Source organism: Lipomyces doorenjongii, assembly GCF_038497915.1.
Source record: "Lipomyces doorenjongii strain NRRL Y-27504 unplaced genomic scaffold V1508scaffold_32, whole genome shotgun sequence".
Lineage (NCBI taxonomy): Eukaryota > Fungi > Ascomycota > Lipomycetes > Lipomycetales > Lipomycetaceae > Lipomyces > Lipomyces doorenjongii.
In genome coordinates, this window is record NW_027118099.1 from 43742 (window position 1) to 71598 (window position 27857).

Here is a 27857-nt window from a genome sequence, read left to right on the forward strand (position 1 = left end):
CGGCATCGGACATTCCTGCCTCTCATCATGTTGCCGGAGCGGAAGGTGAACAAATGAGCCGCACGGAGAGACAAGCGGTAAACTTAGAATGCATTTGAGTTTAAAGATTGATCGGAAATATAAGTTTTTCCGTGAATTGTATTATGGTCCGCGAACTTTAAAACCACATATACAACAGCTACAACCTTAATGCGCCTACGCTGTATGACAGTACTAGCTAAATATGGGTACGGAGTCGGCCCGAACCGACAGATTTCTCTAAGCACAGCAGCTGCTGTCATGGGGACAAAGTCCCTTAGTTTCAATGACGAATGAGCAGTAATTTTATCACCGGAACAGTAATTATTGCTATAGTCCATTCTCACTGGTATTTGGCCCTTTTGGCGTGTGTGTGCGGCTGCCGGTGCGTTAATAGCTTAGGCTCGTTCAAATATCGCGTTGCGCCTGCTCAGGATGCCTACCTACTTAATAAACCCATAGGAAAGCTTTCAGGTACGCTATCAGCACTACTGATTTTATGACAGTAATTTCTACACCTTGTAAATACCAACAGCCACAAGCGAGAAGGCGTACATATCGGCAAGACTGTTCTACGGCGCCGCACCGGCACACGGCACAGTATCTGGATGGAACGAGTCACGCTACCAGCACCAGCTCGACCTCTTTCTTCAGCAGGATCCTCGATACAGTCTCTTGATAAAGGCGAGAGTGCAATGAGCTCACCCACGGTAGAGACAGATCTGTCAGACACGGGGATGGTAATGGCAGAGAAGGCGTATAGTAAGGACCTAGAGACCGAGGCCGGCCATGGCCATGGCCATGGCGATGGCGACGAGTCTGATAGGGAAGAACAACTAGACAAACCTGTACGTGTTTGCGTCTGGCTTAGTGATGAACATGCATTAATAATTGGCAGGCCCAGTCGAAACTAGGTTATCAATCTTTGCTGACAGACTTGGATAATGGGCTGATAGGCTGGGACTCGGATGCGGATCCGACAAACCCCAAAAACTGGCCGAAGGGAGTCAAGATTCGAGTAATGATATTTGTGCTTGTGACTGCATTTATGATTCCTACTGCTTCGACGCTATTTGCTCCTGGCGAGTCGATCATGGCGAAGGAGTTCGGTCTCACGAATTCGGTTGTCAAGCAATTCACCGTCAGCGCTTACGTGCTTGGATTTGGATGGGGTCCTCTTATGCACGGTGAGTTGATTGGTTGCTGTATGTCATATATGGCTAATTGTGTGTCAGCCCCACTATCCGAATTGTACGGACGAAAGTATGTGGTTGTGTGCTCCAACTTCCTGTTCGCGGCTCTCAACATTGGTTGTTCAGAAGCGACTAGCGTGGCCATGTTCCTCGTTTTCCGCGCCCTTAGTGGCGTATTAGGCTGTGCTGGTATGGTAGTTGGTGCGGGAATAATTTCAGATATGTATCGGCCAGAAGAAACCGGTCGAGCAACATCACTATTCTTGCTCGGACCCATCATGGGTCCTGTTTTTGGTCCTATTCTGGGTGGCTTCATCTCACAACGTGCTGGTTGGCGGTGGACTTTCCGTGTGATCGAGTGTCTTGGTGGGGTCATGATGGGGGCGTTTATTTTCTTCGTCAAGGAGACAAATGCAGCTATCCTACTTCGTCAGAAGGCGAATCGGTTGGCAAGGTCGATGGAGAGACCGGAATTGATATCGATCATAGATTCGCGTCAACCGCGTATGTCTCCTGGTCGTAAGCTCGCGATGGGGCTCTTGCGTGCTGCTAAACTTCTTTGCACGTCACCTGTTGTCTTTTCGCTTTCTATATACATGCTGATTGCGTACGCCTACTTGTATGTGTTCTTCACTACCATTACGGCTGTGCTGACGACGAGATATGGCTGGTCGATTGAGCTTGCTGGACTCTCTTTCATCGGGATTGGATGCGGCACGTTCTTTTCTGTGGCAGTCGTCGGATCCACGAACGATATGCTGGTCATGTACCTAACCAAACGCAATAACGGCGTCCGAGAACCGGAAATGCGGCTCGGCCCTATGATTTTTGGCAGCATCTTGATTCCGGTGAGCATGTTCTGGTACGGATGGGGCGTGCAGAAGCATATCCACTGGTTCCCACTAATCCTGTCGTTCTTCCCCATCGGCGCCGGCTTGCTCGGCTCATTAATTCCAATCCAGGCGTATCTCATTGACTTGTACGGTCCGCTAGGCGCAGCAGCTAGTGCGACAGCAGCATTAAATATCTTGCGATGTACCGCTGCGGCACTTATCCCATTGTGCGTGCCTTCCCTGATTGCAAGGTTTGACTATGGATGGGGATACTCCATATTCGGCTTCCTCGCCGTGGGATTATGCACTACGATGTCCTTCTTCTTTGTCAAGTTCGGTAAACCGTTCCGACGGCGCTTTCCGCCGAGGTTGTAAATTGTCAAAGACATATTTTATATGATACAATGGTTGGTTTTGGTGTTGATGTTTTGCATTTGGGACTATATATATGGCTCGGCATGGTGAAATTTCCGGAGGTTTGTGAGGGTATGCACTGTATAAAATTATGTATTGCATGGCTGAGTTGGGTATAGTTAGAGACTTGTATGTGCAGTTGGTACCATGGATTATTTGGATAGATACTATAATAAGTTTAGAGTGCGTATAACTGCAAGATGGTTATTTTGGGAATGTGATAGGCGTGGCCGCATGGTGAGTGCTAAGTCGGCCCTAAAGTTCCGATGACATGATACTTTGTTAGCTTTTCCATTGGGGCCCGCATCTTGCCCTTTTTGATATACATATATATTTACCAAACTGCGCTCCGTTGAGCTATTAGCAACGGACGATCCATCGTTGCGTCCTTGAAACACACAATGCGCGCAGTAATCCAACGCGTCCGATCCGCATCAGTCGCAGTAGAGGGGACGATCGTCTCAGGGTGCGCGCCCTGGTTTAGAACCGTTTCTCGCCACAAACTAACGCTCTCTACTTAGAATCAATCGCGGTCTCGTCGTTCTCGTTGGCGTGGAAATAGGCGACACGACAGCTGACTGCGATACGCTTGCCAGTAAAATCGCGAATCTGAAGATATTCCCATCTCCAGCGTCTGCGATCGCAACGCCGAGTGAGTCCGAGAGCGCGGCGTCGTCGGGCGCATCGACGCCTTTGGACAATGGGGAGAGTACGAAGTTGGAAAAGCAGTGGAATAGGAGCGTTGTTTCTATTGATGGAGAGATCCTCTGTAGTACGTTACAATTATTATTTTTATGGGTATGTCAGGGGGCTAAAATTTCCAGTCTCGCAATTCACGTTATTGGCTTCAGTGAAAAAAAATAAGCCAAGCTTTCATCATGCCGAACGACGTGCGTATCTCGTTAAAATTGGTTTTTTTTTTCATGGCTTTGGACGAAGCTAACAGCAGCAGCGGCGGTAGCAAATGAATTGTATGAGCGCGTGATGGACAAGCTGCGAAGTGCGTTCGGCGAGAGCAAGGATGATAAAGTCAAGCCGGGTGTCTTTGGCGCGTATATGCAGGTTTCGTTGGTTAATGATGGGCCTGTTACTATTGAGCTTACTTCGCGGTGAGAGATCGAGTTGGCCAATTGGATGATTACTTCCTCTACGCGCTCATATAGCCCAAGAGCTCTTAATCTGCTCTCAGTCGGTCCTAATAGCATAGGTATATAATAGAGTCAACTAACTCAGGATCGCTGATTCCTGTCTATGATGTAAAGGTCCTGTATTATCCACGACGATGAGCGTCCGCCAAAACATTGTCACAGTGCGCCACCTCAGAAGACAACAACAAATTAGCAGATGTTGGAGTGCGCGACTCGTCGCCAGTGGCTCGGTAGAAGCTCCCTCTTCTGGGATGGACCGATCGGGAGGTAGTGGACCATATCTACGGGAATGGTGCAAGGTGGAGCTAAATTGGCGCGGCTTGGCCAAAACACCATTAGAGTGCGACGGTTGGGTAGGCTGCAAACGTAATCAGACAACTTGCTAGACTCCTCAGCTGGATTGCACTGCAGAAGTGAAATCGGCTGAAAATGTAGGTTCGGTTTGGTGGACGACTCTGTACAATGGTAGCAAAGACAGGTTTGTCATAACATAATCGTAGCTAATGGTGCTAGATACGACATATACACAACTAAATAAATGAGCAACGATGCCGCTGATTGATAATAAACAGATATCAGATGTGCTGATGAAACCGTGACGGCGACTTATGGGGACTCAGAAATACTGATCAACAGTGACGGGTGCTGGCGCCTTCGGCTTTATTTCCTCTTACTATACTTCTCTTCATCTTGTATAACATAGCAGTCATCAATAGAACGCTGGGTTGGTTACATGTTCAATTGGTTTTCAGCCCATAATGTATATAGTTACTAATACATCGGCTTTTTCAAACTAAAAAAGGGTATTCGGACCAAGGCACATTCTGCTCTTGCGTTAAGAAGTTCGGTCAGAGCCGTGCCCGTGTTGCCGCTGCAGGTGGCCGACAACCGGGCATGATTCTGGAGAATTTGCTCTGAGGCTCATTACCCGCCACGGCTGACTTCGGGTCCTGGGGGGGCGTGTTTAAATTGCGGCGGCGGCACAATAAGTGGAAATCAGATAACAATTAACACGGCGGGTCGCGTGCTCGGTTTCGGCGAGATTGTCCCTGGCCATGCCAAACTTCGACGGCTCCTAAACGAAGGCAAACAATAATAAGTGCAGTTTAGATACCCGGATAGACTTTGGCGGCCGGAACTGAGCTTATACTGACGTTTTTGGACGGACTACTTCTTTGCTGAGCTAAATTTAAAATTCTCTACCACAAGTTCCAAATATTAAGTTTTCCAGAAAGAGTGCTGGATCGTTTTTAAGAGGAATTGGCGGTTCGGAGGACAGAGATATAACAGAACTCGGGCACGCGAGCAAATAGTTTTTGTGCATACTCACCATACGAATAACCCGAATGAGCAATTTTGGTCGGTGACTGAGACCTTCGTATTCGTCTGCCCATCTTGGTCCGTGCGTAGTGCTCGGGTCTGCAGTCAACCCTGACACTTAATGTATGACAGTAATGTGACGGCCGAAGCCGAGTGCGCAAGCGCAGTAAGCCTTCGCAAAAAATTGCTCGCCTTTTGCCTCGCGTATTCGTATTTGCCAATTGCCATGTAGACGACTTGCGGATGTCAGGACTATCAGACCCGGTCAGCATCACTTGTTTACCTGCCTAGGCAGCCCTGCTGCTACCTTATCTAATACGCCACTACTGTCGTACCTACAACACTAGCTGTGGTCTTGCCTGACTCGACTTCCTGGCAGTACGTGTGGACAAACCATCTGATAGAGAGAAGGAGAAGAGGGGTTCGCTTCCAACAGAAAAGCTAGCTACAAGTTGAGAACAATGTAAACAAACAAACGTCGCTAGACTAATCTGTGGGTTATGGTTTATTGACTTAACGCGACATCCCGAACAGGATTAGGGCTTGGTACTTGGAGAATTCCTAACCCTTGATTCGACGCTCTGACCCCGATGTACTGGTACATACAGGCACATTCGCCGGTCAGATCCTCCACACTGAAGACCCGGGTTAGCATGTATGTCGTACGCCGCGCCGTGCGGTTGTTACGACCGTAAAATCCTGCCTGTGTTTACTTTGCTCTTCTTCGCTTTTCAGGTCCTTCTGTATGTACCACAAGGTCCTAAATTGAACAGTGAGTACTTCAACGGTCAATTGGCAAATAACATGGAAGTTCTTCCGGTTCGCCCGATCCCAGAAGTGTGTGTTTCGGATCGAGAAGATAGCCTGCAGTTGGCTGTGGCAACTGTTTTGACAATCCCAGAACAGCTGTCGCCAGCCGCCAAACGAGCGGTTTGTGAGACAGTGATGACCATGTCGTCCCATGTTCACCTGAAATCCCCGTCTTCAGAGATCGCGACTGAGGTGCGGGCGACCTACTCCCCGTCGCTGGCTTCGGGGTCGTCGTCTTCTGACCATGGGGATATGGATTTCGAGGACGACGGATACAATAGCTACTACGACTCCGACGATGAAGACGAACGCGATGGCGAGGAGGACAACTTGCTCCCCTCAAGGCGACGACGCAGACGCGACGCCAGCACAACAACGGAGACAAGACCTCGTACGGGACCCCTGTCGAGGTTATACCGGTCACTATCATGGGCTGGAAACAGGCTCGAACCAGAGTCTCCATTGAGCAAAGGTGTGACAACTGCTACAGCCAACCTCGTCTCTACACTTATTGCCGCGTCTAATACACACCATAACCATCGCTCAAAGTCAGTTGAGTCCACATCGTCGGGCCGCCGTCGTAGTATGTACCTCCCGAATCGTCACGAACTCCGGGCACAGTATCTAATTGGGAACACAAAATCACCGTACGACTGGGCAGCACAGCTTGTCGACCAAGAACAGCTACGGAAAATGCCATACCGTAAGCGCAAATTCTACGAGCAACAAAATGATTTGATCGAGCGGTACATCGAGATCGATTGCTTGCTGGACTCGGACGTCTCGCATACTATGATCCAGCAGTATAGTCAAGAAAGTCAGAGTCGGAGAGGTGTCGTACCTGCGAATATCGACGAAGAAGGACAGCTGTATTTGACAGCGGACGCACGTGACGAATACTCTGGCATCGTCACACTGGCTATTATGGTCAACTTTCTTATCAACGTGTACGTAAAGCTGACATATCAATCGTACCCTTGCAAATACTAACTGGCGCGGCGCAGCTTTCTACTGGCCGGCAAGGCTGCTATTGTGCTACTGACACACTCAATCTCGGTCATCGCATCCTTGGTCGACTCTGCGCTTGACTTTTTGTGTACTACAATTATCTGGTTCAGCACAAGCATGGTTGAATCATCATCTGCGTCAACCAAATTCATGTACCCTGTGGGCCGAACACGCCTAGAGCCCCTCGGAGTTCTAATTTTCTCAATTATCATCATCGTGTCCTTCTCTCAGGTCGCCGTAGAGGCGGTGCAACGTATTTACTCAGGTCCCCGCGAGCCCGTCGAACTCGGCATTCCCTCTTTTGCAATCATGTCACTAGCCGTCATTTCGAAACTATTTGCATGGCTTTGGTGCCGCTCAATCAACTCGTCCGCTGTTCAGGCACTCGCCCAAGACGCGATGTCTGATATTGTTTTCAATTTACTCTCGATCCTATTCCCGGTTACCGGCTACTTCTTCAATTTCTGGTGGTTGGATGCCGTCGGTGCGCTGTGTTTGTCATTGTACATCATTCGACAATGGGTCGAAACCACTATTGAGCACATTCGCCATCTTACCGGCATCTCTGGCGACGCAATCGACAAGCAAGTCATCATGTACCTCTGTGTGCGCTTCGCGGAGAGCATTAAGCAAGTAACTACCATCAACGTGTACCACGCTGGAGACAGATTGCATGTCGAGGTCGACATCGTTGTAGACGATAAATTGACGCTGAGAGATACCCATGATCTCGGTGAGGCGCTGCAGTATGCTATCGAGACATTGCCAATGGTGGAACGGGCGTACGTGCATCTCGATTACAGAGATGACAATTTCGTCGGCCATATCCCACGATAGCTATTATCATTGGTTTAACAGTATCGATATTCTTCGTTTTCCTTCATTTTGCATTAGGATGGGTGCATATAAAGTGGCAGTATGACAAAAAGGCTAATAGTTTTTGATTTGCATTAATTGTTGTGATCGAGAGATGTCCGACTAGATAGTGTATATTTCTGAACCTGTGCATATATGGTACCCTAGGCTCATTTATATATAATCCAATATACCCAATTAGAGTCCCTAATGCAAATGTGCAAGTTAAGTCAACGGCTCTATCCGTCTCTAACTCCGGAACCGTATTTGTCTTTGATAAACATCGCTGGCACATTGTCCATTGGTTCTACGTCAAAGTACCACAAAATGTAAACGAGAACGACTGCTTCGATCAGCGCCAAGTGTCGGGCGGGACACTCACTGTAGATAACTCAATTACCACGTCCGTCTCGAATTGGAAAACATTTGGTAGAACCTCAGCCTCAATGCGTCTGAAAACCTTCGCCGTAGTTGACCGCATCAGAGTACTTAAACAAACTCCCTATTCAAAAAAGCAAAGAAGACACCGCGCGCTGAAGTTTCGACGTTGCGTCCAGACTTGCTTCATACCTATCACTGGATCCTACACGATCTTCACTTTGTGACCTGCAATATCGAGAGTGCTGAGAGAATGAATAAAGTGAGGGTAGATAAAGTTACAAATATATCATATTTGTATCGTTAGTAATGACTCTATGCATACTGACTCAAGTGAATAAAATATTAATGGACGTGAGATCGCAACAGCGCATCCTAATCGATCTGCTAACGTTATTCGTACTGAATCGAGTGAGACTGCATTTGTAGCGAGTGCGGTCACCACCAACTCCGAATGACGCACCCAAACCTTATTCAAGTCTGCCACGAAGCCCACGGAGCGGTCATCAAAGTTTCGATGCAACCATCCAAGCCGCACGTCGAATTTTCTTGAACATTCGTGACGCAATTTATAGGGCGTCCCGTGCTCACTGAACACTGCCAAACACAAATTTCGACTTTCATACTAAAATTGAATTCAACTACTCTCATATACAATATACTGCTGTCAGCTAACCTGCCTATCCGATATGACCAGTGAAAACGATCATCCACCTGTCGCAGCAAGCAGGCCGCATGTGTTTTTTGATATCACGATCGGTGAACACAAGAAGGGGCGCGTGATTCTGCAATTGGTAGGTCCTTTTTTTCAATGTTTTCTAGTGAATTTGTACTAATGGTACTATTAATTAGTACAGCGATGGTATGCTTCGGAACCCAGATCAATCGTCAACCGTACTGATGTCAACCTAGTTGTCCCCAAAACCGCCGAAAATTTTAGAGCATTGTGTACAGGTGAGAAAGGCATTGGAAAAAGTGGCTTGCCATTGTCCTACAAGGTACTTCATTCCATTATTACTTGCTATTTGTTATCCCGTACCGCATTGCTTACATACGTTGCACAAGGGCTCTACCTTCCACCGTGTGATCAGCAAGTTCATGATCCAGGGCGGTGACTTCACGGCCGGCAACGGTACCGGAGGCGAGTCCATTTACGGCGAGAAATTCGACGACGAGAACTTCAATATCAAGTACGGTTCTTGAACCCCCCTTCCGTTTGAGAAAGCAATCTAACACATATCCAGACATGACCGTCCGTTCCTGCTCTCCATGGCCAACGCCGGGCCGGGCACCAACGGCTCGCAATTCTTCATCACGACAGCCGTGACTTCGCATCTCGATGGGAAACACGTCGTCTTTGGCGAAGTTGTCACCGGCAAATCAATTATCCGCGACATCGAGGCCCAAAAGACTGATTCGAACGACAAACCGCTCAGTCCGGTTGTGATCACTGACTGCGGAGAGATCTCCGCCGAAGAGCAACTCACCCAGCAGAACGTAGGTGATGGCACGGGCGACATCCTTGAGGACTACCCGGAAGACGAGGAACGTCTGCAAGGTGGCAATCGGTCGACCGAGAACCTATTCAAACTATCGCAGCAAATCAAGGACATCGGCACAGCACTCTTCAAGAGTGCCATGTTCGACAAAGCACTCGAGAAGCATGAGAAGGCACTCAGGTATCTGAATTACTTCTCGCCCGATTCGAAGGACGAACTCGCGCCGCAGTTTGATAAACTGAAAATCTCGATTTTGTTGAACACCGCACTTATCCACTTGAAGCTGAACGAGCCGCATGAGGCTATCAAGAGTGCAGACAATGCCCTGTTTGTGGATGGCATTGCTGACACCGACAAGGCCAAGGCCCTTTACAGACGTGGTGTCGGCCACTTGCGCACTAAGAACGCGGAATCTGCAGTTACAAGTCTCGAAGAGGCAATACAGTTCGCGCCTGGTGATAAAGCGATCGTGCAGGAACTTAATGTCGCGAAGAAGCTCGTCGCCGAGAGACGGAAGAAGGAGAGGGCCGCGTATGCTGGATTTTTCAGCAATTAACTAATTGAACAACCTTTACTCTGCATTGCGAATTAATGGGGATCGAAAATAACAATGTTTGAATATAATGTACAAAACCATTCCATAAAATGAAAACCTTAGTAACACCTTGGACCAACGCATAAAATCGAAAAATATCTACAAAGCAATCAAACAATCGTATAATCATACATCCTATAAATAAGCTTTTATTTCTCCTTCTTTGAAGAGACCGAACTTGACGTTCCCAAAAACTTTCGCCACGCCGGCAACTTTAAGCCCTTGGACTTCTTCGAAATTGAACCGAGCCCTCTAGAAACAGACGTCGAGAAAGTGCCGGCTAGCGACGACTCGGAGGACCCCGACCCTGCTGACTTCCCGCTTCCTTCTCGCGCGACGGCATTAGACGGCGTCGAATAAAATCGCGCCTCGCCAAATGAAGGACGTGTATGCTGCGGCTGGACAATCGGGAAGTAACAATACTCGTCATCTCCGTGCTCGAAACTCGTGTGCTCTTCAGAATCCACTCCCTGGCTCGACCCATCACTGCGTCCACCACCCAAAAACAAACTCTTCAACACGCTCCCTCGTCTGACAAAATGGAATTCAGAAGTATCGACGAAGTGTGTCACGTAGTACTCCCATGTCTCGGCAGGTACCTCGGATGGGATTTCAGGAATCGAGGACTTATATCTCAGTTTCTGGACTTTGTTCCGGATACGCACGCATTCCCGGTGAAACATCAATAGCGCGCCGGTGAATAAAATTCCAGACGGAGTGTCCTCTTCCTCTCCGATATGCCGGGACTTGACCGGCTGACCTTCGTTTTCCGTGTCGTCGTCGACGTCGCGGTCAGGATCTACACTGCCGTCGTCTGTTCTGTCTTCCTCGGTATAAGACAAGTCGTCCGACTCGTATGCGTACTGGTCTGGTAAGCCTTCGACGGTCATACTCGACGTCGACGACCGATGCCCATCATTCGAACTCTCAATGTCATATTCTTTCGAAGACCGACTAACCGACGCCGCAGCCGCTTTCTGCGCATTCCGAAGTGCGACTTTCGTATCATACCACTGCAGCCATATATCCACCAACTCCGCCAATGCAGCGGGCCGATCAATCAAAAACGGCAAAGACGGCGCACTGTCTCGGAACGCAGACGGTAGTCGAGACAATATCGTGCGAGGAATTTGATATGGCACCATCGATAACGACCTCTTATTCACCTCTGCTTCATTATCATCTTGTAGGTCTTTCCAGACCTCGTCATAATGAACTACCGGCAGATCGTGCGTATAGCTTGACCGCCAAGTCGAAATTTCATTGATGAAATCTGTGAATTCACGAACGTGGCTGTTCAGAAACTTGTTCATCGGCTCCATCCAGGGTTCTTTCGTGCCGAATTGCGTGCGGTTTGCGAGACCTTGCAGGCCCTTCGCCAAAAGCGTTAGCGTGCGCTGTGTCCGGGCAGGGGGATGATCCTGAATAAGGCCGAATAATTTTGGACTCAATACCGCTGGACAAAAGAAGCGGAGGAACAAGAATCCCGATACCCCGGAATACCAAGCGGCCATGAGAAACTCTCCAAATCGATTTTCAATTTGAAGTCTTATATGGTGGAAAATTCGACGTAGGCCTGGCGGGCATTGTCTGGAAGAGTGACGAATTTCGTCCCAAATTGAAGACATATAGGAGTTGAGTCTAGTCCAGTGTTCGCCAACAGTCTCCGGATTGGCGAGTTTGGTGGGATCGACTTCGCAATACGCGTTCTCGGCCACTATATGTCGGATAACGTCGCCTAGTGTGGCAGTAATGTAGTCGTTTCCAATCCGTCGCATATGTGCATCGAGAGACTTCGTGAGCAACGAATTACCGCGGAACAACAAATTTGCATCGGCGATAGCAGCCGAATTGATCGAGGCAAGATTAGCTGATGAGGACCGCGACTGGGGAAAATCCTCATGCGAGTTTTCGTGTCCACTGGTAGGCGTCATCGTGCCCGGAGACACTCTACCGCTCGACACTCCCTCTGGAGAGTCGTCAAAAGGATTTGAAGTTGTGCCGAGTCGAGACGAGTATGACGAACTGGTTCCATGAAGTACTCTGCTCGTCCCTGCGGATTGCGGACGAGACACTATCGTATGTGTACTCGTCGATGTCGAATTCGACGCCGAGGATGAAGTCGATGTCGCAGCAACGTCTGACTCGCCGGACGTCGTCATCTCGTCTTTAACGTTGCTCGCAACCGAGGCAGTTCCAGAGTCATTAATCTCGTCCTCAGCCAGCGCAATCAACCAATCCGTGACTTGGCCGCTGGATTGGAAAATGTCGAGTAACGTATTGGACAAACGCTTCAAATCTCCGGTGATATCTGCAATCTCGACAGTAAGTCCATTTTGAAAGTCGAGTAACAGCTCCAGCAAATAATCGTATTCGCAACTCGCAAGAATCGTGAACTCGGAGACTTGCATCTTGACGCAGATTTCACCGGTTTTACCCATATACCCACGAGCGGGATTGTAGATCGGAATCCACCGCTCGAGGTCGCTGTCTTTTTGAATGTCGCTTATTAGCATTCGCACTTGGCCAATCGTCGCATCAGAGTGCAAGTCCCGCGACTTTTTATTGCGCTGCCTCAGGTTTAACTTCACCGAATTCACAAGAAACGGCAAGTCCCTAAAATCCGTTAGACATGATAAATTAGCCAATAATTTTGAACGACTTACGGGAATGAAAAATCCTCTCTCCAAAAAGGCTTCGAAGTCCCGTACTTTACACGAGTGCGCGCTCTGACTTTGTCATTTAACTCGATGTCAACGTAGGAATCCATAGACTTGGACTGCACTGTCGACTCTACGTTCATAGCCGGTCCACGCGGCCACAAAATCTTCGCGTCTATAATCCTCATATTCAAGATTCGCTGCTGTCGAAAGGATCCCCTCACACGACCGGTATCGGGACCGTACAGTTCCGGTAGACTGAGAGTTCGTAAAAGTACGAACCAAACTTCAAAATTTATCTTCGATTCGAATGAAATGTATATCGGTGTGACGATCAGTGCGCGATTTCCGGGGTGGGTTGTGTTTGCTGGGGCCGTTGATGATGATGAGAGCGATGGGGATTGGTGGTGGCCGTATTGGTGCTGATGATGGATACTGAATGACGATTGATGGAAGGAGGAAGACTGGGATTGAGTACTAGACGTGAGATTCGGGGGGGACTGGTCCGTCGATGCCTGCGTCTTCAAAAATATAACGATACAGTTATCTCTGCCGGTCAAGGATGGATCCGCTTTTTGTATTGCGGAGCGTCGAATTTGAGACAACTGGAATGTGACATGATATTCGTGTGCCAGACTTCCTGAATACGATTGATTCAGACTGAAATTGTTACTGCTTAGACTAGCGCGAGCATTGCTGTAGATATGTTCTGTCGCACTCGAAGATGTCGTCGACACTGACTGGGTCGACTGCATATCTGGAAATACTTGCATCTCACCATTCGTTTTAAGCAAGCATGACGCGGGCAGCCAATCGTGAGTGGACGCCATGACCTGCTTTCCCTTTCTAACTCTCTTTAGGGATGGATCCCACATCTCTACCTGTCCGACTTTTATCGTTCGTACCGGTGTTGGTGTAGTGTCTGTTTTATCTGAACGCTTATAGTCAGGTGACGCGGAGAAATCGAATCTCGGATATTGGAATCGCATGAGCTTGCTTGATATGCCGGCCGCACGTAGCGGTGCCCAAGATAGCAACACTGCCAACCACCTGCTGAAATCCGTAGATGTATGCGGATCGATAACCACATAATTGTTTGGATCATTTGACGATCGCACATGAATTGCAGTTGTGGACGTCGACGACAGCGAAACTTTACAGCCTCGCAGATCATTCATGAGTACGACAACGGAGTCTCTTTCTTCGAACAAGAGAGCTCCAGAGAACTCTTCTGTATAGCAGTATCCACTAATAATATTAGCTTGCGTAATATTAGCAAAGCGTAAAGATGCTAACCTTCCTCTCGCGCTCTGAGTGTGCCACTTGGCCCATCCTCTTATCACCCCCTTCATCTTCTTCATGAGTGCCAGTAGATGGCTCCACTCTGCCGACAACGTGAGATCATACTTGACATCATCGGTATTGAGTGCACCTATTGCAGGTTCATGCAAACTTCGCATTGACTCCTTATTACGGGAACCCGCAATTGCGGCCTGCCCACCAGGTGCAACGACCCCGATATCATTCGACAAGTTCGATGGTTGCTGACTAGTACGTGTTGTCTTGCTCCGCGTGATCCTTGAGGATTCACCCGACTTTGTCCTTCCTTTTCTGGCCTTGGACTGGTCAGTTCGCACCCGGTTCCAGTCCTCTCTATGCACGATTGGAATCCGCACATCCGCCCGAGGTCTGTAGTAGTCGTCCTGGTTGACAATGAGATCGTCCGCCATCGCTGCCCCGTACTTCCTTGGACCCCCCGTCGCCGTCCGCAAGAAGACCGGGGGGTGCGCGGACGCTAGCGACGCAAGATTAATGGACGCCCGCCTCAAGAACGCTGGACGCGGCCGATTGCGCGAGTCCGAAGCGGACAAGGCTAAATCGTCCATAAATGACGTGAATTCAGCTGAATTGGTGCCTGCTCGTGGTGGCGTCGACACTTGGTTCTATTCGTCGTGGTCGACAAGTTGGTGATGGCACCGCTTTTTTGGTCTTGTGGTTCAGACAGATTTTGGGATCACCTCAGATTTTGGAGTTAAAAGCACTGTCACGTGACAAATCCGGATAAACTTGACTTAACCTAGCCCTCTCTCCGCCTTTGGTCGATCTACTGCAGAAATGCATTGAAATCAAATCATCCATCACAGTATCATATTTGCTAAGTTTATGTAGACGAAATACTGATTCTGCGGCAATATTTTGCACAAATTAACGGCATGAGCCCGATATGTAATAACTGGTACATCTCGGAGGCAACAATACGGGTTAGGTCAGGTTTCTCACGTGGCGGCGTTGCCACATACGGCGCGGATAGCCACAGGTCTTTATGGGCGCCCTCTAAACGGATACAACGTGGCGAGGACACATGCCCACCGGCATTCGACTACAGGTCGGCCGGATTAGGCAGGATTCTAGCAACAGATGCGCTTAGAGCGAACGCCCCCGCTCTTGGTAGACCGACTTTGACTCTGGTGATCCATGGTTAACCCTCGCTATATCATGGAAGAAATGATTATACAGATATAATGCCACAATAATATTGTTCCTTATTCAATTTACTCTGGGGTTTTACTCAATTCGTCGCTGCCGGCGCCGAGTTGAGTCTGAGTGGTTGAGTCTGAGTGGCTCAGCGAAGCGTGCTCGGCGCCTTCGGCCCGCGCTCCAGATCAATGCGTTTTAGTCAATGCGCGTACCAAATATCGATGACACAACAGAACTGCATTGTTCTACATTTATTAAGCCTAACACACTATGCAATTCGATGACTAAGTTAACTCACAGGCAAAGACCCTGCTCTCTTGTACGAACTGTCGCGTTCTAGATGCAAGTGGTCGGGCATGAATAATAATGGTTAACCTAAAACTTAAGAGTCTATTGACCCACACCATCACTTCATTACGCCTTAATCAATCTGTATCTTTGCGCTCCAAACCAGTAAGTGCCTACAAGCTCCTCTCCGAAGCAATCATCGTGTCAGTGTCGACGCCGATACTCTTTGGCCATTGGTGCAACTGCCGTGTTAACGGCGGTGTGCTCACACCGACGTATTGAAGAACTTTCTCCAGGCGATCTTTGCACCGCTGAATTGCATGCTGGTAGGTTGTAGTCACTATGGAGAGCGAGTATTCTGCGCCTCGAGAATTTGCCTACAGGAAAAGCTGTAAACTCTCACGAAGATCTCTGATGACGCCGTTGAAAGAAAGAATTCAAGAGCCGGGGGAGAGTTAGTGGAGCGATCGACTGCACAGCGCACCGACACGCGCGAGCTTGCAGCCATTTCAGCAAGTGCACTTGGTGACGATGTGTTGTGATGCGCGGCGAGTATGACAATGAGCTCCGAGGTCAAGCCAGTCATGACACCACTGCAATATAGAAGGGGTAGTGGCGACCAGTCAGCGAGACCAACGGAATAGTCCTCGATAGCGTCGACAATTCACATACATACTTCAGAATGTGTGGAAACGAAGGAGAGTATTGTCCTCACCCACGGAAGCTACATCCGGCACCACGCCCTCGCGACGCTTGACGCTTGAGTTGGCGAGACTGACATGATGCAATTGCATCAACGTTAATCTCGTCGTTCCCGGTGTAGAAGGTGAGTTGTAGGGGCTCAGATGTGTGGGAGTAGTGGTCGAATCATCCCTTGGTGCGGATGTAAAGTCCAGAACGACAGAAGGCAACACATAATATAGGAACAGGATGCGACACGTCAGTCGATGGCCACAAGCGCTCCGCTTCGGTCATCAAGCTCGGGGCATTCGGTGCGAAGTATTATCAGTAACGTCAACCCAAAATACCGTCGATGCCGAGCGCAGGCCAACTACAGATTAAACCGCGCCGTGAGATTACCGCAATTTACTAGGCTACTTCCTCACTTTGAAAAAGTAATTTGTAACTGGAGGCGCAGTTCTAGAGCGCAACCATAGTGTGGATCCAAGAAATTTGTTTATAAGCGTTTTGAAGCATTCAGGGAACTTAATATTACGCAGTAATACTAAACTGACTTTGCTTCTGCATATCTGCGAAAATCTTATGCCTTTACGCCTTTGCAGACTGCAACATATGCGGCATTATTGTCATTAGCGTGCTGCCATAGCATGAACTCCACGGCATGAACCACTTAAGGCTCCATCAGCCAAGGCAAGCTGCTCACCATCCATTCTTGAATGGCGTCCCACTTCTGCCAGCTTTTCATTTAACAACTAACTTGTCCATATTCTTTTTTATGTTAAACTCGGCGATTCGTATACGAATACATATATTACACGACACGTGTCTCTGCTATTTGTGACAGGATTGGTTGATATTTAAATTATTTCTTGCATAGCTTGTACGTATTCCTTTGTATCATTCTTCCTTTTCACTTGTTCGATATGGGTGTATGCGTGTCGAGATCGGTGCTATATGTACACGGCCGATTGATAATATGGTTTGTGCCTTGACTTTATAAAGACTAGCTTGACTGACTTGTATCCGTTCTTTTGTTGTTTAACTGCAGACCTGTGTTTTGTGTCACGTATAGCAAATAGATCTCAGGTTTCCTCATCAATTACAATTCCATCATTCCTTCTCTACGACTGCCGCACGCGACGATATAGGTCTCAAATAGGGAACAATATAAGCAATGGCCGACGACTATAGCTACGAAATTGATATATACGACGATGACAATCTCGACGACCAGCCCGTTCCAAATTCAAAGAACGCATCCAACGCAAACAATCACCAATTAGGCGGTGACTCGGACATTGAAATCGAGACCACCTTTGACGATCGTATGGGCACTGTTTGTATTCCGACAGTTTGCATTATGACTGACTGGTATAGCACCATCAAAACAGCAGCAACAAACAATACATTCTGGCGGGAATTGGCAAGTTTTACAACCACAGTCGCAACCGGACAACAGGCCCGTTGACCCGAACGCGACAACAGCGCTCTCGGTCTCGGATCTGGACTGGTGGACTACGGAGGAGGAGGTACGCGGGTGGGCAGCCGAGGCGCGAGTGGAATATGAATTGAAGGACGTGACGTTTAACGAACATAAAGCGAACGGCAAGTCACGGGGGTGCGTCCAGTTTTAATTTTTATATTTACGTGAGTATACTGACAGCAGTACAGCGCAGTATTTATGGAGTTTATAAGTCCACAGGCGGCAACAGCGGTCAAAACCTTCCTCGAATCCGGCACAAAATACTCCCCTATGTTCTACAACGCAAGCAACAACCCATTCCGCATGATCCCAAAAGACCCTATCCCACGCGGAAACCGCGAAATGGGCGGCCCACAAATGTCAGGCGGCATGGTGCGCGGTGGCGGTAGCATGCGTGGGCGCGGCGGGTACAATATGCAGGGCGGTCGTGGGGGGTACTCAAGCCGTGGAGGCGGAAATATGGGTGGTGGCATGCCGAATATGCAATTCAATCCCAGCATGCAGATGGGATTTACTCCGATGGGCATGTTTGGGTTTCCAGGACGTGGCGGTATGCCTATGAACGTCCCCCGAGGCGGTATTCAGAGCGTAGGAAGAGGCCGTGGTATGGAGGGATTCAACCCAATGATGGGCTTTGGTGGATTCCGTATGTTCCCCTTAGAATTTATGAAATAAGTATTAACAGCCTGAAGCGCAACAAGGATTCCCGCAGCCGCATTTCAACCCCGCATTCTTCAACGGTCAGGATCAGACACAGCAAGGCGGTTGGCAAGGTGACGGCGGAAACCCGCACGGAAACAAGAGACAGAGAGGTCCAGATTAAATATTGCGGTGGTAAGTTTCCGTTAAGTATAGTGTACTTAAGCTGTTGTTCGATAGTGGTAAATTGAGGTAAAATCCGTATATTTTGTTCATTTGTATTGTTTGCTTATCTTAATCAATATCTACTGGATATGAACATGCTGCATTACTGTAGAATTCGACTTGTAGATGCATAGGTTGCTACTAAAACAGTACAAGAAAAGGGAACTATAGACACAAAATACAAGATGTATAACCGATGCATACATACTCCCTAAATCCACAAAAATACTACCATTACATACATATGAACGATCTCGAGCCCTCTCATAATCACTTTGTAAATTGAGTTAAAATAAACCTCATGAAATAATCGTAGAACCCGCGCAAAGACCTCTCAAAAGCGGAAAAGCGAGAATTGCAGTAAACCAAACCGTGTACTTTTAGACGCATTATTATCTCTCTAATTTGGAAATGCTATATTTCATCCTCGAGGTACTGATACTCGAACTCAAAATTCGCCTTGCGTCGCTGTAACCACGTTCCCTCAAAGTCGAAATACCGGTAGGTACCCTGTTCGTAATCATCTGTGATAGCCTTAGGCTCCTCATGCCGCTGAAACCAAGTGAGGAACTTTTTGTGGAAGCGCCAGCTTTGCCGTTTCAGTTCTCGTGCAGCGAGATATTGTTGGTATGTTCCTTGTCGATAGTAAAACACATAAAACAGGGTGTCGATGTCTAGCTTTTCGAATAATAGCGGGTCGTCAAATATTGGTAGCGGTTCTTGCGGAAAGTGTGGCGACGTCGGAAACGGGGTCTTGGGATGGTAATGCCGTGGCTTAGATGCATCCGTCGAGTCGGGACAGTGATTCAGCGAGGTTTGGAGCAGCTTTGAAATCGACGATAATGGAGGCGGGCTTTCGACTCGGTTCTTGGCGGCATCGAAGCACGAAATAAGGTCCTGAAGACCGCTTGGGAGATGAAATATTGAGTCCTCGGATGCGGTTTCGTCTGATGGCGGTGCGATGTCGTTGCCGATTTTGGAGAGTTCGGTGTCGATGTCCTGTAGACCAAACACCTCCTTTTGGGGCACCGGTGACTGAAATCTCGAATCCTGCTTGACTTCTGTGGCATCGTATGCGTTCGTCGTCTCCGCCGGTGTGGTCTCGTCCACACTACCATTTTGCCATGCGCTTACAGTGACAGTATCCGGCGCGATAGTTGGTGAAGATGTAGCAGACCCTGTGCCTCGAGCTGCTCCAGCTATAGGTGCAGCAGCCTGCGACTTTTCGGATATTATCTTGTTCGCTGTAGTCACTGAGGAAGGTGGAGGCGGAAGTGGCATCAGGCCAGGCGTGGTAGACGCTGCCGCTGCAGCGGCAGACGCATACTTGAGACCTTCACCTGCCGGTCGCGATGGAACTGGAGCAGGCTTCATACTTGTAGACGTTGCGGTCGGTAGCACGGTCGGTATCACAGCTGCGTGGGACACGACAGGCGACTTGACGGAAACCTTACGGACAGCCTCTGGTTTCTTCGGAGTCGGAGTCGGTTCCTTTTCCTTTTCCTTTTCCTTTTCCTTTTCCTTTTCCTTTTCCTTTTCCTTTTCCTTCTCCTTCTCATGCTCATCCTGAATCGACTGTGTATCCTGAGATGAAAGATGATCATTGATGTCATTCATGCCATACATTTCCTCCTCCTCTTCAAGATTCAAACCATCATAAATTTCGTCATCTTCAGCGAAATCGACCTCTTGGTTGCTCTCAACATAGTACTTGATGTCCTCCTGAATATTCGCGACTTGATCTACTTCGAGATTACCGTTTTCAAGCAGTCGTAGTATAACCTCGAGTTTTCCTTGATGCCATTTATGTCTGTCTATCACCCGCTCGATTTCAGCTATCCTATCAGCTTTCGAAGCGTCCCGCTTGCCGCGCTTAGCCGTCGCTTGCAAGCTCTCCACCTCGGCCTCAAGCGTCTCGACTTGCCGGTCGAGATCGTCAATCATGGACGTAATGAAGTGGCCCATTTCTTGCTTTTCTTTCTCGCGCGGATCCAGTCTCAACGATGCGGTAAGACCCTCTTTGCTGTACGCCTTGGTCTTCATTTCCTTCTCGCATGCCTTAAACCTTTCCATTTGCTAATCTCGTTAGTACATATTCCCACAAATTTTAGTTGATTCACTGGCTAGGCGTACGGTTTCAATCAGCTTTCGTTGATCACTTAGCGCTTTTTTGTCCTTTATGTCATTACTCCCCATCCAAGTCTTAATCTGATCACGTAACCTTTGCAATTTCTTAATCTCTCTCTTCAAATCCTGCAGCAAGCCCGTCAGCTGTTTCTCGTTCTCAATTCGGGTCCAATTCTTTAAGAACTGTCTATCAACTCAACTCACCTGCTCCAATTTCTCCTTCTGCCCTTGGTTAGAGGTCATCATAAGCTTATCATATACCCCATCAAAGGCCTGTACGCCTTCGGCCACGCGTTTAAACACGCGGTCAATTTCCTGCTGGAGTTTCCTCTGTGCCATTGTCATCCCCGCTAGCAATTCTCCGTGATAGTAGTCGTCGTCGTCGTCGTCGTGGTGTTTTAAATGATGGCGTCGTGCCTTATTCTCGCAGTCGATTTCTTGAGCAAGAAATTTAGCGCAGTAAGGATACAATATGGTACGTACAATGCAATATGCAGACGAGTCGTGCTGAAATCTTGGATAAGATAAAATAAATCGCAGATGTGAATTTGATGTTATAAGCCTACGTCGCGTCTCACGACTCGTACTAAAATATACGCAGTCGCAGCAGAATTCAGCGCTAACGTTGTTTGCGGGTTCTCGAGATCGACCGTCAGTTTGAATGAAGGGATGAAGTCGGCACTCGGCAGCCACAAATGATATCATGGTCGCATACAAGCATACCTTCGCTTGCGTGCGCAGGAAGATTAACGTGGAAAGCAAGAGGGTATATTTATGCGAATTGCGAGACGTGGTACGCGATTCGAAAGAGTCGGGTGTTAGACAAAAGTGGGGTTGGACCGCAGAGGATACAATTTCGTCCACAGCTGGTATTTGGACGAGAAGGCGTGAGGGAATATGCGACGATTAATAACGATATCGACACTGGCTTGGCCGAGAGGATTGACCGGATCCCGGTATCGAGGTACCGGAATTTTTCCATCGTTGCACATGTTGTATGTTACATGTACACATTTTGCAAGTCGACGACGGTCTCACAGTGTTTAGGACCATGGCAAATCAACTTTGAGTGACAGATTACTTGAATTAACGGGGACAATTCCTAAAGGTAGCGTGGGCCAGTTTCTTGATCGACTTGACGTTGAGCGGGAGCGCGGAATCACGGTAAAAGCGCAAACGTGCACGATGCTCTATGAGCAAAATGGCGAGGATTATCTACTCCATCTCGTCGACACTCCCGGACACGTTGATTTCAGAGCGGAAGTATCACGGAGTTACGCGTCATGTGGTGGCGCATTGCTTCTTGTTGATGCCAGTCAAGGCGTGCAAGCCCAGACCGTACGTTATAGTATTCCTTGGTGGGCGGCTTTGCTAACCATCGTAGGTAGCAAATTTCTTTCTAGCCTACAGCCTCGGCCTCGAACTCATTCCCGTCATCAACAAGATCGACCTGGACCACGCAAATATCCCTCGCGCACTAGAACAAATCGAAACAATGTTTGAGCTCGACTCCGACAGGGCAATTCGTGTGTCTGCCAAACGTGGAACCAACGTCGAGACAATCTTACCCGCGGTCGTGGAACGCATTCCGGCGCCAGCGAATAATATCGAGAAGTCGCTGCGGTGTTTGTTAGTCGATTCGTGGTTCGATACATATCTTGGAGTGATACTGCTAATTAATGTTGTCGACGGTGTACTCAAGCGTGGGGATAAAGTCATTTCGGCGCATAGCCGCAAACGGTACGAAGTCAAGGATCTCGGCATTTTACATCCGGACCGAAAGCCCATGCCACATCTCAAAACAGGACAAGTAGGTTACGCTGTTCTCGGCATGAAAACAATCTCCGAAGCTCTCGTTGGCGACACAATAATGCACTTTGGCAACGAAGTCGAGGCACTACCGGGGTTTGAGGAACCACAGGCTATGGTTTTCGTTGGGGCTTTCCCAGCCGAGGGGATTGAATTCCAGACAATAGACGAGCGGATAAATCAGCTTGTCTTGAACGACAGGAGCGTTTCCATTCAACGCGAAAATTCGAACGCGTTGGGACAGGGTTGGCGCATCGGCTTCCTAGGCACGCTACATGCCTCCGTATTCCAGGATAGATTACAGCAAGAGTACGGTGCGTCGCTAATTATAACCTCTCCGACAGTGCCATACAAAGTCGTCTGGAGAGATGGCCAGGAAACGATAATCCGCAACCCGGACGATTTCCCTGACCCAGCGATACAAAAGACAAAAGTCAAAGATCTCCTAGAGCCGATGGTTAAAGCAATCATGTCTTTCCCGCAGGAATATCTTGGCGATGTAATCGAACTTTGCGAAAACAACAGAGGAACACAAGTCGACATGATATTCTTGTCGCAAGGAAATCAAGTGTTGTTGCAGTACCTTGTCCCCACGTCTCATCTCGTAGACGACTTTTTTGGAAAATTAAAAGGACTGACGAAGGGTTATGCGACGCTAGACTACGAAGATGCAGGGTACCAATCGGCGCAATTAGTCAAGATGCAGCTTCTTGTTAATGGTAACAGCGTGGACGCGCTGGCGCAAGTTATGCATCGTACTCTAGCTGAGAGGAGGGGCAGGGAGTGGGTCAAGCGGTTTAAAAAGTTTTTGCGGGCGCAATTGTTTGAGACGGTCATTCAGGCTGCCATTGGGTCTAAGATTGTGGCGAGGGAGACGATTGCGGCTAGGCGGAAGGATGTATTGGCAAAGTTGCATGCATCGGATATTACGCGGCGGCAAAAGTTGCTGAGAAATCAGAAGGAAGGCAAGAAGAATTTGAGAATGATTGGCAAAGTCACAATTCCTCAAGAGGTATGTTTTTCGAATACGACATCGACTATGTAGCTAACTGTGGGCTCAGGCATATCAAGGTTTCCTAGCAAAAGGCGAAACGAACTAATAATGTATTGTACATAGCAATAGAGATGAACTGGGAGCAAGCTGCCATGATCCTACTCCGCGTTGCCAAGACGGTACGCAACCATCGTATCAACCTTATGCGAATTCGTGCTAAAACTCCGTAGCTTTACCTGCTCCGCATCCCTCACCTCCTTCGGATCGCTATCGATCCACTCTGCTGGCACCTGAGCGTCGCCGTCGGCATACACGAGTACGTTGAAAGTATGTCGTCCTTCGAGGACCGGTAAAAAGGTAACTGATGCCGTGATCTGTCGGATGATGGCTTGAATCTCTGATTGTACTTCGTCCACAGATTTCTCTTTTATCTGCACTCCACTGGCACTATATTCGTCAATACATTAAGCTGTAAACAAATCGAAAAGGACTTACGGAACAGTATTCTCTTTGTCCGCCACCAGAGTAGCTTTCCTCGTCATGACACCCTTACTAAAAACTTCAATATCGAACTGCCAGCGCTCGGCAACATCGCCTGTATCCAGCGAAACCACTGCAACTACTAGTTTGGATATTTTCCCTCCAGTGATCCATTCTATCGTCAATTAGCTCCTCGTTCTCTCAACTTCCTATCCCACCAACCACAATCAGTAGTATTGCAATGCGGGGAAACTTACTGTTTAATTGACTCATGATACGACGAATGTAAGCTTTCACCTCCTCGTCGACTGTCACCAGCATATTTAACCCGTACTTCTTCACCACTTGGAAATCTTCGGGAGGATATATCCCGCGTTGAAATAAAATACTAGATAAGTTAATCTTCGGTTCGTCCTCTTTGACTGTGACGAGAGAATGTATGTGTGCGTGTAACGCACCTGTTTATACTATATTCTGTCCACAACATTAGCTTACACATCAACACATCTAGACTAAACTGACACAAAGAACAAATAGCCGGATACGAACAAAGATTAAAATGCAATAATTTTTGGGATAAAACAGCAAAAGCATACCGAAAAACTCTGCAACGACTTTCGACGATCCTTTTAGCGACAGCTTCGATCTCGTTGGAGCCGCAATGGCCGCTGCGGTTTGCGCTTGTGATTTTGCTGATGCCGGCATGGCTCGTTCTGTTCCTTAAATTTTTGGTAATTTTATCTATTCCAGAGTATATCTAATGTAAACGAGGAAGGCATGAAGCAGAGCGCAATGTCGTCTCGTTTAACATGAGCAAGGAGGAGGTCAAACCGCACATGTCTTGTTGTCGTATATCCTAACTCGGTTAAATGTGCGATCGCCTCAACAACGAAATCCTAGGGTTCGGGTTTGCAATCGCAATTGTCGCAGGTGTCACAAGCTGTACGACGACGTCACTTATCTTCGATACATCGGCTCGGGAATAGAATGGACAGAAAAGCTAAGGTCATGATAATTGCACTGCGCCTTCTTGCACGAAAGTCAGCCAGCCATTGTCAGTCCTCAATCCCTTCAATCTCTAGTCATTTCTGCATCCAATATTCTCGGTCACAATAAAAAATGAATGCGGTAATATTCATAATCTTGGGCGCAACACTCCTCCTCCTCGTCATCTTCCTACCGGTCCTCAATGGTGTCGGAAGCTACAAAGTCCAGAAGCCCGCGCCAATTCGCACCCACAAATCGAAAGCCGACGACGAAGATGAAAGCGAAGATACAAGCTTCGTGAAGTTTCAACTCGCTGAAGGCACGAGCAGTTCTCTTCGCTCTGCCATACGGGAGGAAGACGAGGATGAGGATGCGAGTGTTGGACAGCGCGTTCGGAGCCGGAATGCGGCTGGACGGGAGAAATTGAGTGGGAAGGGATATGATGCCTGAATTGATTATAGTGCAGATGTGTAGTAAATTGGACTTGGTGGTGGAAGGGCATGTATATTATGAGCGCATTGTACGATATGTACGATATGTTGTGTGACGGTCACTGAAATACTGTACGTAAATAACCTACAGTGGTTTATTCAAGCATTACCAGAGAAATAATCAAAAACTAAGTAAAATACATATCTCTGCGGCACCAACCAAGTAATAAGCAAGCCCGCCCACCTAACTAAGCTAATGAGAAGCAATATAAACAAATTATCAAACAAAGAACCTATATACTAGAACAAATGCATAACCAAACTCCAAGCCGTCAAAGAGTGATTATTCATTATTTGATAAATTATTAGGCTCATTCCTGTGCGTTCATGCACTATTTGTAATTTCATCTTGGTTCCGTCGTATTGCTTCGCCTAGTGTTGTCACGGTCACGAATTGTTGCTGGTTGTTCACGGATGCAGAGTCAGATACGAAAGGTGACACAATGTCGGTTGCTGCATTAGCATCGGTCGACGAAAGAAATAGTGGCGGGTGTGGTGCTTTTTCGTCGTGCGCCGCAAGGTCAGGCGATGGGGATTGCAACTTATCGTCTGTCGGCACCAGGGCGTCATGCACGACGTCAGCGTATGTGTAGAAGCTTAGTCTGTGCGTGCTGCTGCTGGATGTGGGTACCGGAGCCGTAGACGTCGCGGTTGATGATGACGATTTCGGGGATACAGCCTGGAAGGATGCAGCACTGGATGCTATTGACGCTAGTGATACGGCCGAATTTGTTCTGTGGATGGAGTTGGAGTAGGGGCGCGTAACGGACACGACTTCGACGTCCTCAGGATCGACAGACTCGTCCGTCAAGGCTTCACACGATGCAGCCAGGACCGGTGGGATTAGGTTCTCGCTGTGGTGGTGACTTGGTACGCCCGATGCTGTAAGGACAGGATCTTGAACCTGTCGCTCGAATATCATGGACGAATCAGGTGAAGACACACGGGGTGACGAAGGAATTGGTGAGCCGAGCGGGGACGAGAACAATGCAGTCCCGCAGAATGGAGCGTCGCCTGCCGTTGCAGCCGCAGCTGCGTCGTCGTTCTCAACTACATCAGCATATGACGAGGAGGAGGCGGACGACGATCGCACGTGCGAATGCGCCGGCTCAGAAGAGAGTTCGGTGGTCATATCGTTGGCGCACACATCAATACCGCCCGCAGGGTCTAGTCCGGACGGCCGTATATGCGCTGGACTACTCTTTGGCGCACTGGCAGCAGATTTAGAACTACTGGAGAATCGCAAATTTCGTGGCGATTCAGGGATCGGTGAGAATGACTGGGATAGCGGAGGACCAGTCGTTAATCTAAGATCGGTGGGGCCGCGCGGCTTTGTTGGCCGGAAATGGGGTGAAGCGGATGACGACGATGACGATGTGGATGAAGCAGTTGACGAGGTCGATTCTGCTCTGGGGACCGGTGTCGATGCAAAATGCCGTAATCGAGGGGCCCTGAGATGAGGATGAGATTCTCGCGGAAGAAGCGAGTGATGACGACGGTCAGCGGCCAGGGCTAGGGTTGAGCTGCTTGTGCCGAGTTCGCTAGCGTCAAATGCCCGTGGACCCGCACCATAGTAAGAACCCGAACCAAGAGCAGAGTCGCCAACTGGCGAGGTCACCGCTTGCTGAAGGCGGTGTCGGTTGCCACCGGTTTCGTTCTTCAAGCTGGTGGTCGAACCGGTCAGTGAGCGCGGCTGCTGTAGCGTAAACTGTGACGACAGTCTCCGCAGCGAAGCAAATCGCGACGGGGTCGCCTGCGGCCGCGTTCGGGGCTGCTGGTGGTAGGAGTCGAAGACCGACCTGGCAGTCGCAGTAGTCAGGCGTCTCGATTCCGGATAGGAATGGACAGAATCCGTGTACGCCAGCATCCAGGTATCCGAGTCGAGTGTGGACGATTCCTCTGGCGACAAGGTGTCCTCGTCTACATACCACATGAGTATCAGTGCGTTCAATAATATGGGCGACTGATGTAAACAAACGCACCTATCAAGCTAAAAGCCGACTCGCCAAAGGCAGCAATGGCAGCGGACCGCGAAGCCGGGGGGTTACGCTTCTTCCGCGACTGGAACAAAGGCGGCATGTTTTTAGATATGTAACCAATGCAGGCTCAATTGAGCAGTAACTGCTGTGCAATGCTGGATACACGTAGAGGTGGACGTAGCTAGTTCATGTACTGCAGGAGTGATCGTCGACGAATGCTGAAAGTGGAGAAGCGGGTGTGCCAAACTGAGGTTAAGTGGAAACTGAGGAAGGCGAACTAACGGAGGACTTGTAGAATAGAATACGCGACGACGAGAGAGAGATGCGTATAGAGAGGAGACTGTGGATAGAGGGGAGAGAATTATAGAAACGAGTGATGAGCTTAACGCCTCACGCGACAACTTCTCCTAACCAAACGAGTGACGAAGAGTCGGAATGAATCGGATATGTTTATTCGAACAGGCG

The 27857-nt window shown here is 48.6% G+C and overlaps 11 protein-coding genes across 11 annotated transcripts; 7 read left to right on the forward strand and 4 right to left on the reverse strand.

Annotated features, from left to right (window-relative positions):
* Positions 1–493: 493 nt before the first annotated feature.
* V1508DRAFT_162977 (major facilitator superfamily domain-containing protein) lies at positions 494–2716 on the forward strand. Its single transcript, XM_066936077.1, has 3 exons — positions 494–866; positions 917–1205; positions 1254–2716. Exons 1-3 carry the CDS (start codon positions 627–629, stop codon positions 2417–2419), a joined length of 1695 nt encoding a protein of 564 aa, XP_066795171.1. The 5' UTR covers positions 494–626; the 3' UTR covers positions 2420–2716.
* Position 2717: 1 nt separating this feature from the next.
* V1508DRAFT_162937 (D-Tyr tRNAtyr deacylase-like domain-containing protein) lies at positions 2718–3656 on the forward strand. The gene is made up of 4 exons (XM_066936076.1): positions 2718–2924; positions 2980–3230; positions 3283–3348; positions 3411–3656. Exons 1-4 carry the CDS (start codon positions 2860–2862, stop codon positions 3569–3571), a joined length of 543 nt encoding a protein of 180 aa, XP_066795172.1. The 5' UTR covers positions 2718–2859; the 3' UTR covers positions 3572–3656.
* Positions 3657–5428: 1772 nt separating this feature from the next.
* Positions 5429–7797, forward strand: V1508DRAFT_419299 (cation efflux family-domain-containing protein). Its single transcript, XM_066940580.1, has 2 exons — positions 5429–6683; positions 6741–7797. Exons 1-2 carry the CDS (start codon positions 5584–5586, stop codon positions 7579–7581), a joined length of 1941 nt encoding a protein of 646 aa, XP_066795173.1. The 5' UTR covers positions 5429–5583; the 3' UTR covers positions 7582–7797.
* Positions 7798–8386: 589 nt separating this feature from the next.
* On the forward strand, positions 8387–10139 carry V1508DRAFT_419306 (cyclophilin-like domain-containing protein). Its single transcript, XM_066940581.1, has 5 exons — positions 8387–8771; positions 8830–8839; positions 8890–8975; positions 9043–9167; positions 9222–10139. The coding sequence occupies exons 1-5, from the start codon at positions 8667–8669 to the stop codon at positions 10030–10032; spliced, it is 1137 nt and encodes a 378-aa protein (XP_066795174.1). The 5' UTR covers positions 8387–8666; the 3' UTR covers positions 10033–10139.
* On the reverse strand, positions 10069–14960 carry V1508DRAFT_462431 (uncharacterized protein). The gene is made up of 3 exons (XM_066942835.1): positions 14028–14960; positions 12738–13979; positions 10069–12687 (listed from the first exon to the last, which is right to left on the reverse strand). The coding sequence occupies exons 1-3, from the start codon at positions 14615–14617 to the stop codon at positions 10221–10223; spliced, it is 4299 nt and encodes a 1432-aa protein (XP_066795175.1). The 5' UTR covers positions 14618–14960; the 3' UTR covers positions 10069–10220.
* Positions 14961–16919: 1959 nt separating this feature from the next.
* V1508DRAFT_163155 (uncharacterized protein) lies at positions 16920–18712 on the forward strand. The gene is made up of 5 exons (XM_066936079.1): positions 16920–17058; positions 17227–17503; positions 17556–17796; positions 17850–18307; positions 18354–18712. The coding sequence occupies exons 2-5, from the start codon at positions 17353–17355 to the stop codon at positions 18482–18484; spliced, it is 981 nt and encodes a 326-aa protein (XP_066795176.1). The 5' UTR covers positions 16920–17058; positions 17227–17352; the 3' UTR covers positions 18485–18712.
* V1508DRAFT_419318 (Not1 N-terminal domain, CCR4-Not complex component-domain-containing protein) lies at positions 18548–21267 on the reverse strand. Its single transcript, XM_066940582.1, has 3 exons — positions 20857–21267; positions 20659–20778; positions 18548–20601 (listed from the first exon to the last, which is right to left on the reverse strand). The coding sequence occupies exons 1-3, from the start codon at positions 20995–20997 to the stop codon at positions 18940–18942; spliced, it is 1923 nt and encodes a 640-aa protein (XP_066795177.1). The 5' UTR covers positions 20998–21267; the 3' UTR covers positions 18548–18939.
* Positions 21268–21303: 36 nt separating this feature from the next.
* Positions 21304–23783, forward strand: V1508DRAFT_419319 (uncharacterized protein). Its single transcript, XM_066940583.1, has 5 exons — positions 21304–21647; positions 21700–21990; positions 22037–23473; positions 23523–23634; positions 23686–23783. Exons 1-4 carry the CDS (start codon positions 21348–21350, stop codon positions 23559–23561), a joined length of 2067 nt encoding a protein of 688 aa, XP_066795178.1. The 5' UTR covers positions 21304–21347; the 3' UTR covers positions 23562–23634; positions 23686–23783.
* On the reverse strand, positions 23451–24853 carry V1508DRAFT_419323 (DNA-binding protein). Its single transcript, XM_066940584.1, has 5 exons — positions 24532–24853; positions 24394–24409; positions 24193–24323; positions 23951–24110; positions 23451–23902 (listed from the first exon to the last, which is right to left on the reverse strand). Exons 1-5 carry the CDS (start codon positions 24638–24640, stop codon positions 23614–23616), a joined length of 705 nt encoding a protein of 234 aa, XP_066795179.1. The 5' UTR covers positions 24641–24853; the 3' UTR covers positions 23451–23613.
* A 201-nt stretch (positions 24854–25054) lies between these two features.
* Positions 25055–25372, forward strand: V1508DRAFT_433187 (uncharacterized protein; the record flags this gene model as incomplete). Its single annotated transcript, XM_066941973.1, has 1 exon — positions 25055–25372. The coding sequence occupies one exon, from the start codon at positions 25055–25057 to the stop codon at positions 25370–25372; it is 318 nt and encodes a 105-aa protein (XP_066795180.1).
* A 183-nt stretch (positions 25373–25555) lies between these two features.
* On the reverse strand, positions 25556–27659 carry V1508DRAFT_163120 (uncharacterized protein). Its single transcript, XM_066936078.1, has 2 exons — positions 27396–27659; positions 25556–27333 (listed from the first exon to the last, which is right to left on the reverse strand). Exons 1-2 carry the CDS (start codon positions 27490–27492, stop codon positions 25739–25741), a joined length of 1692 nt encoding a protein of 563 aa, XP_066795181.1. The 5' UTR covers positions 27493–27659; the 3' UTR covers positions 25556–25738.
* Between the last annotated feature and the right edge of the window lie 198 nt (positions 27660–27857).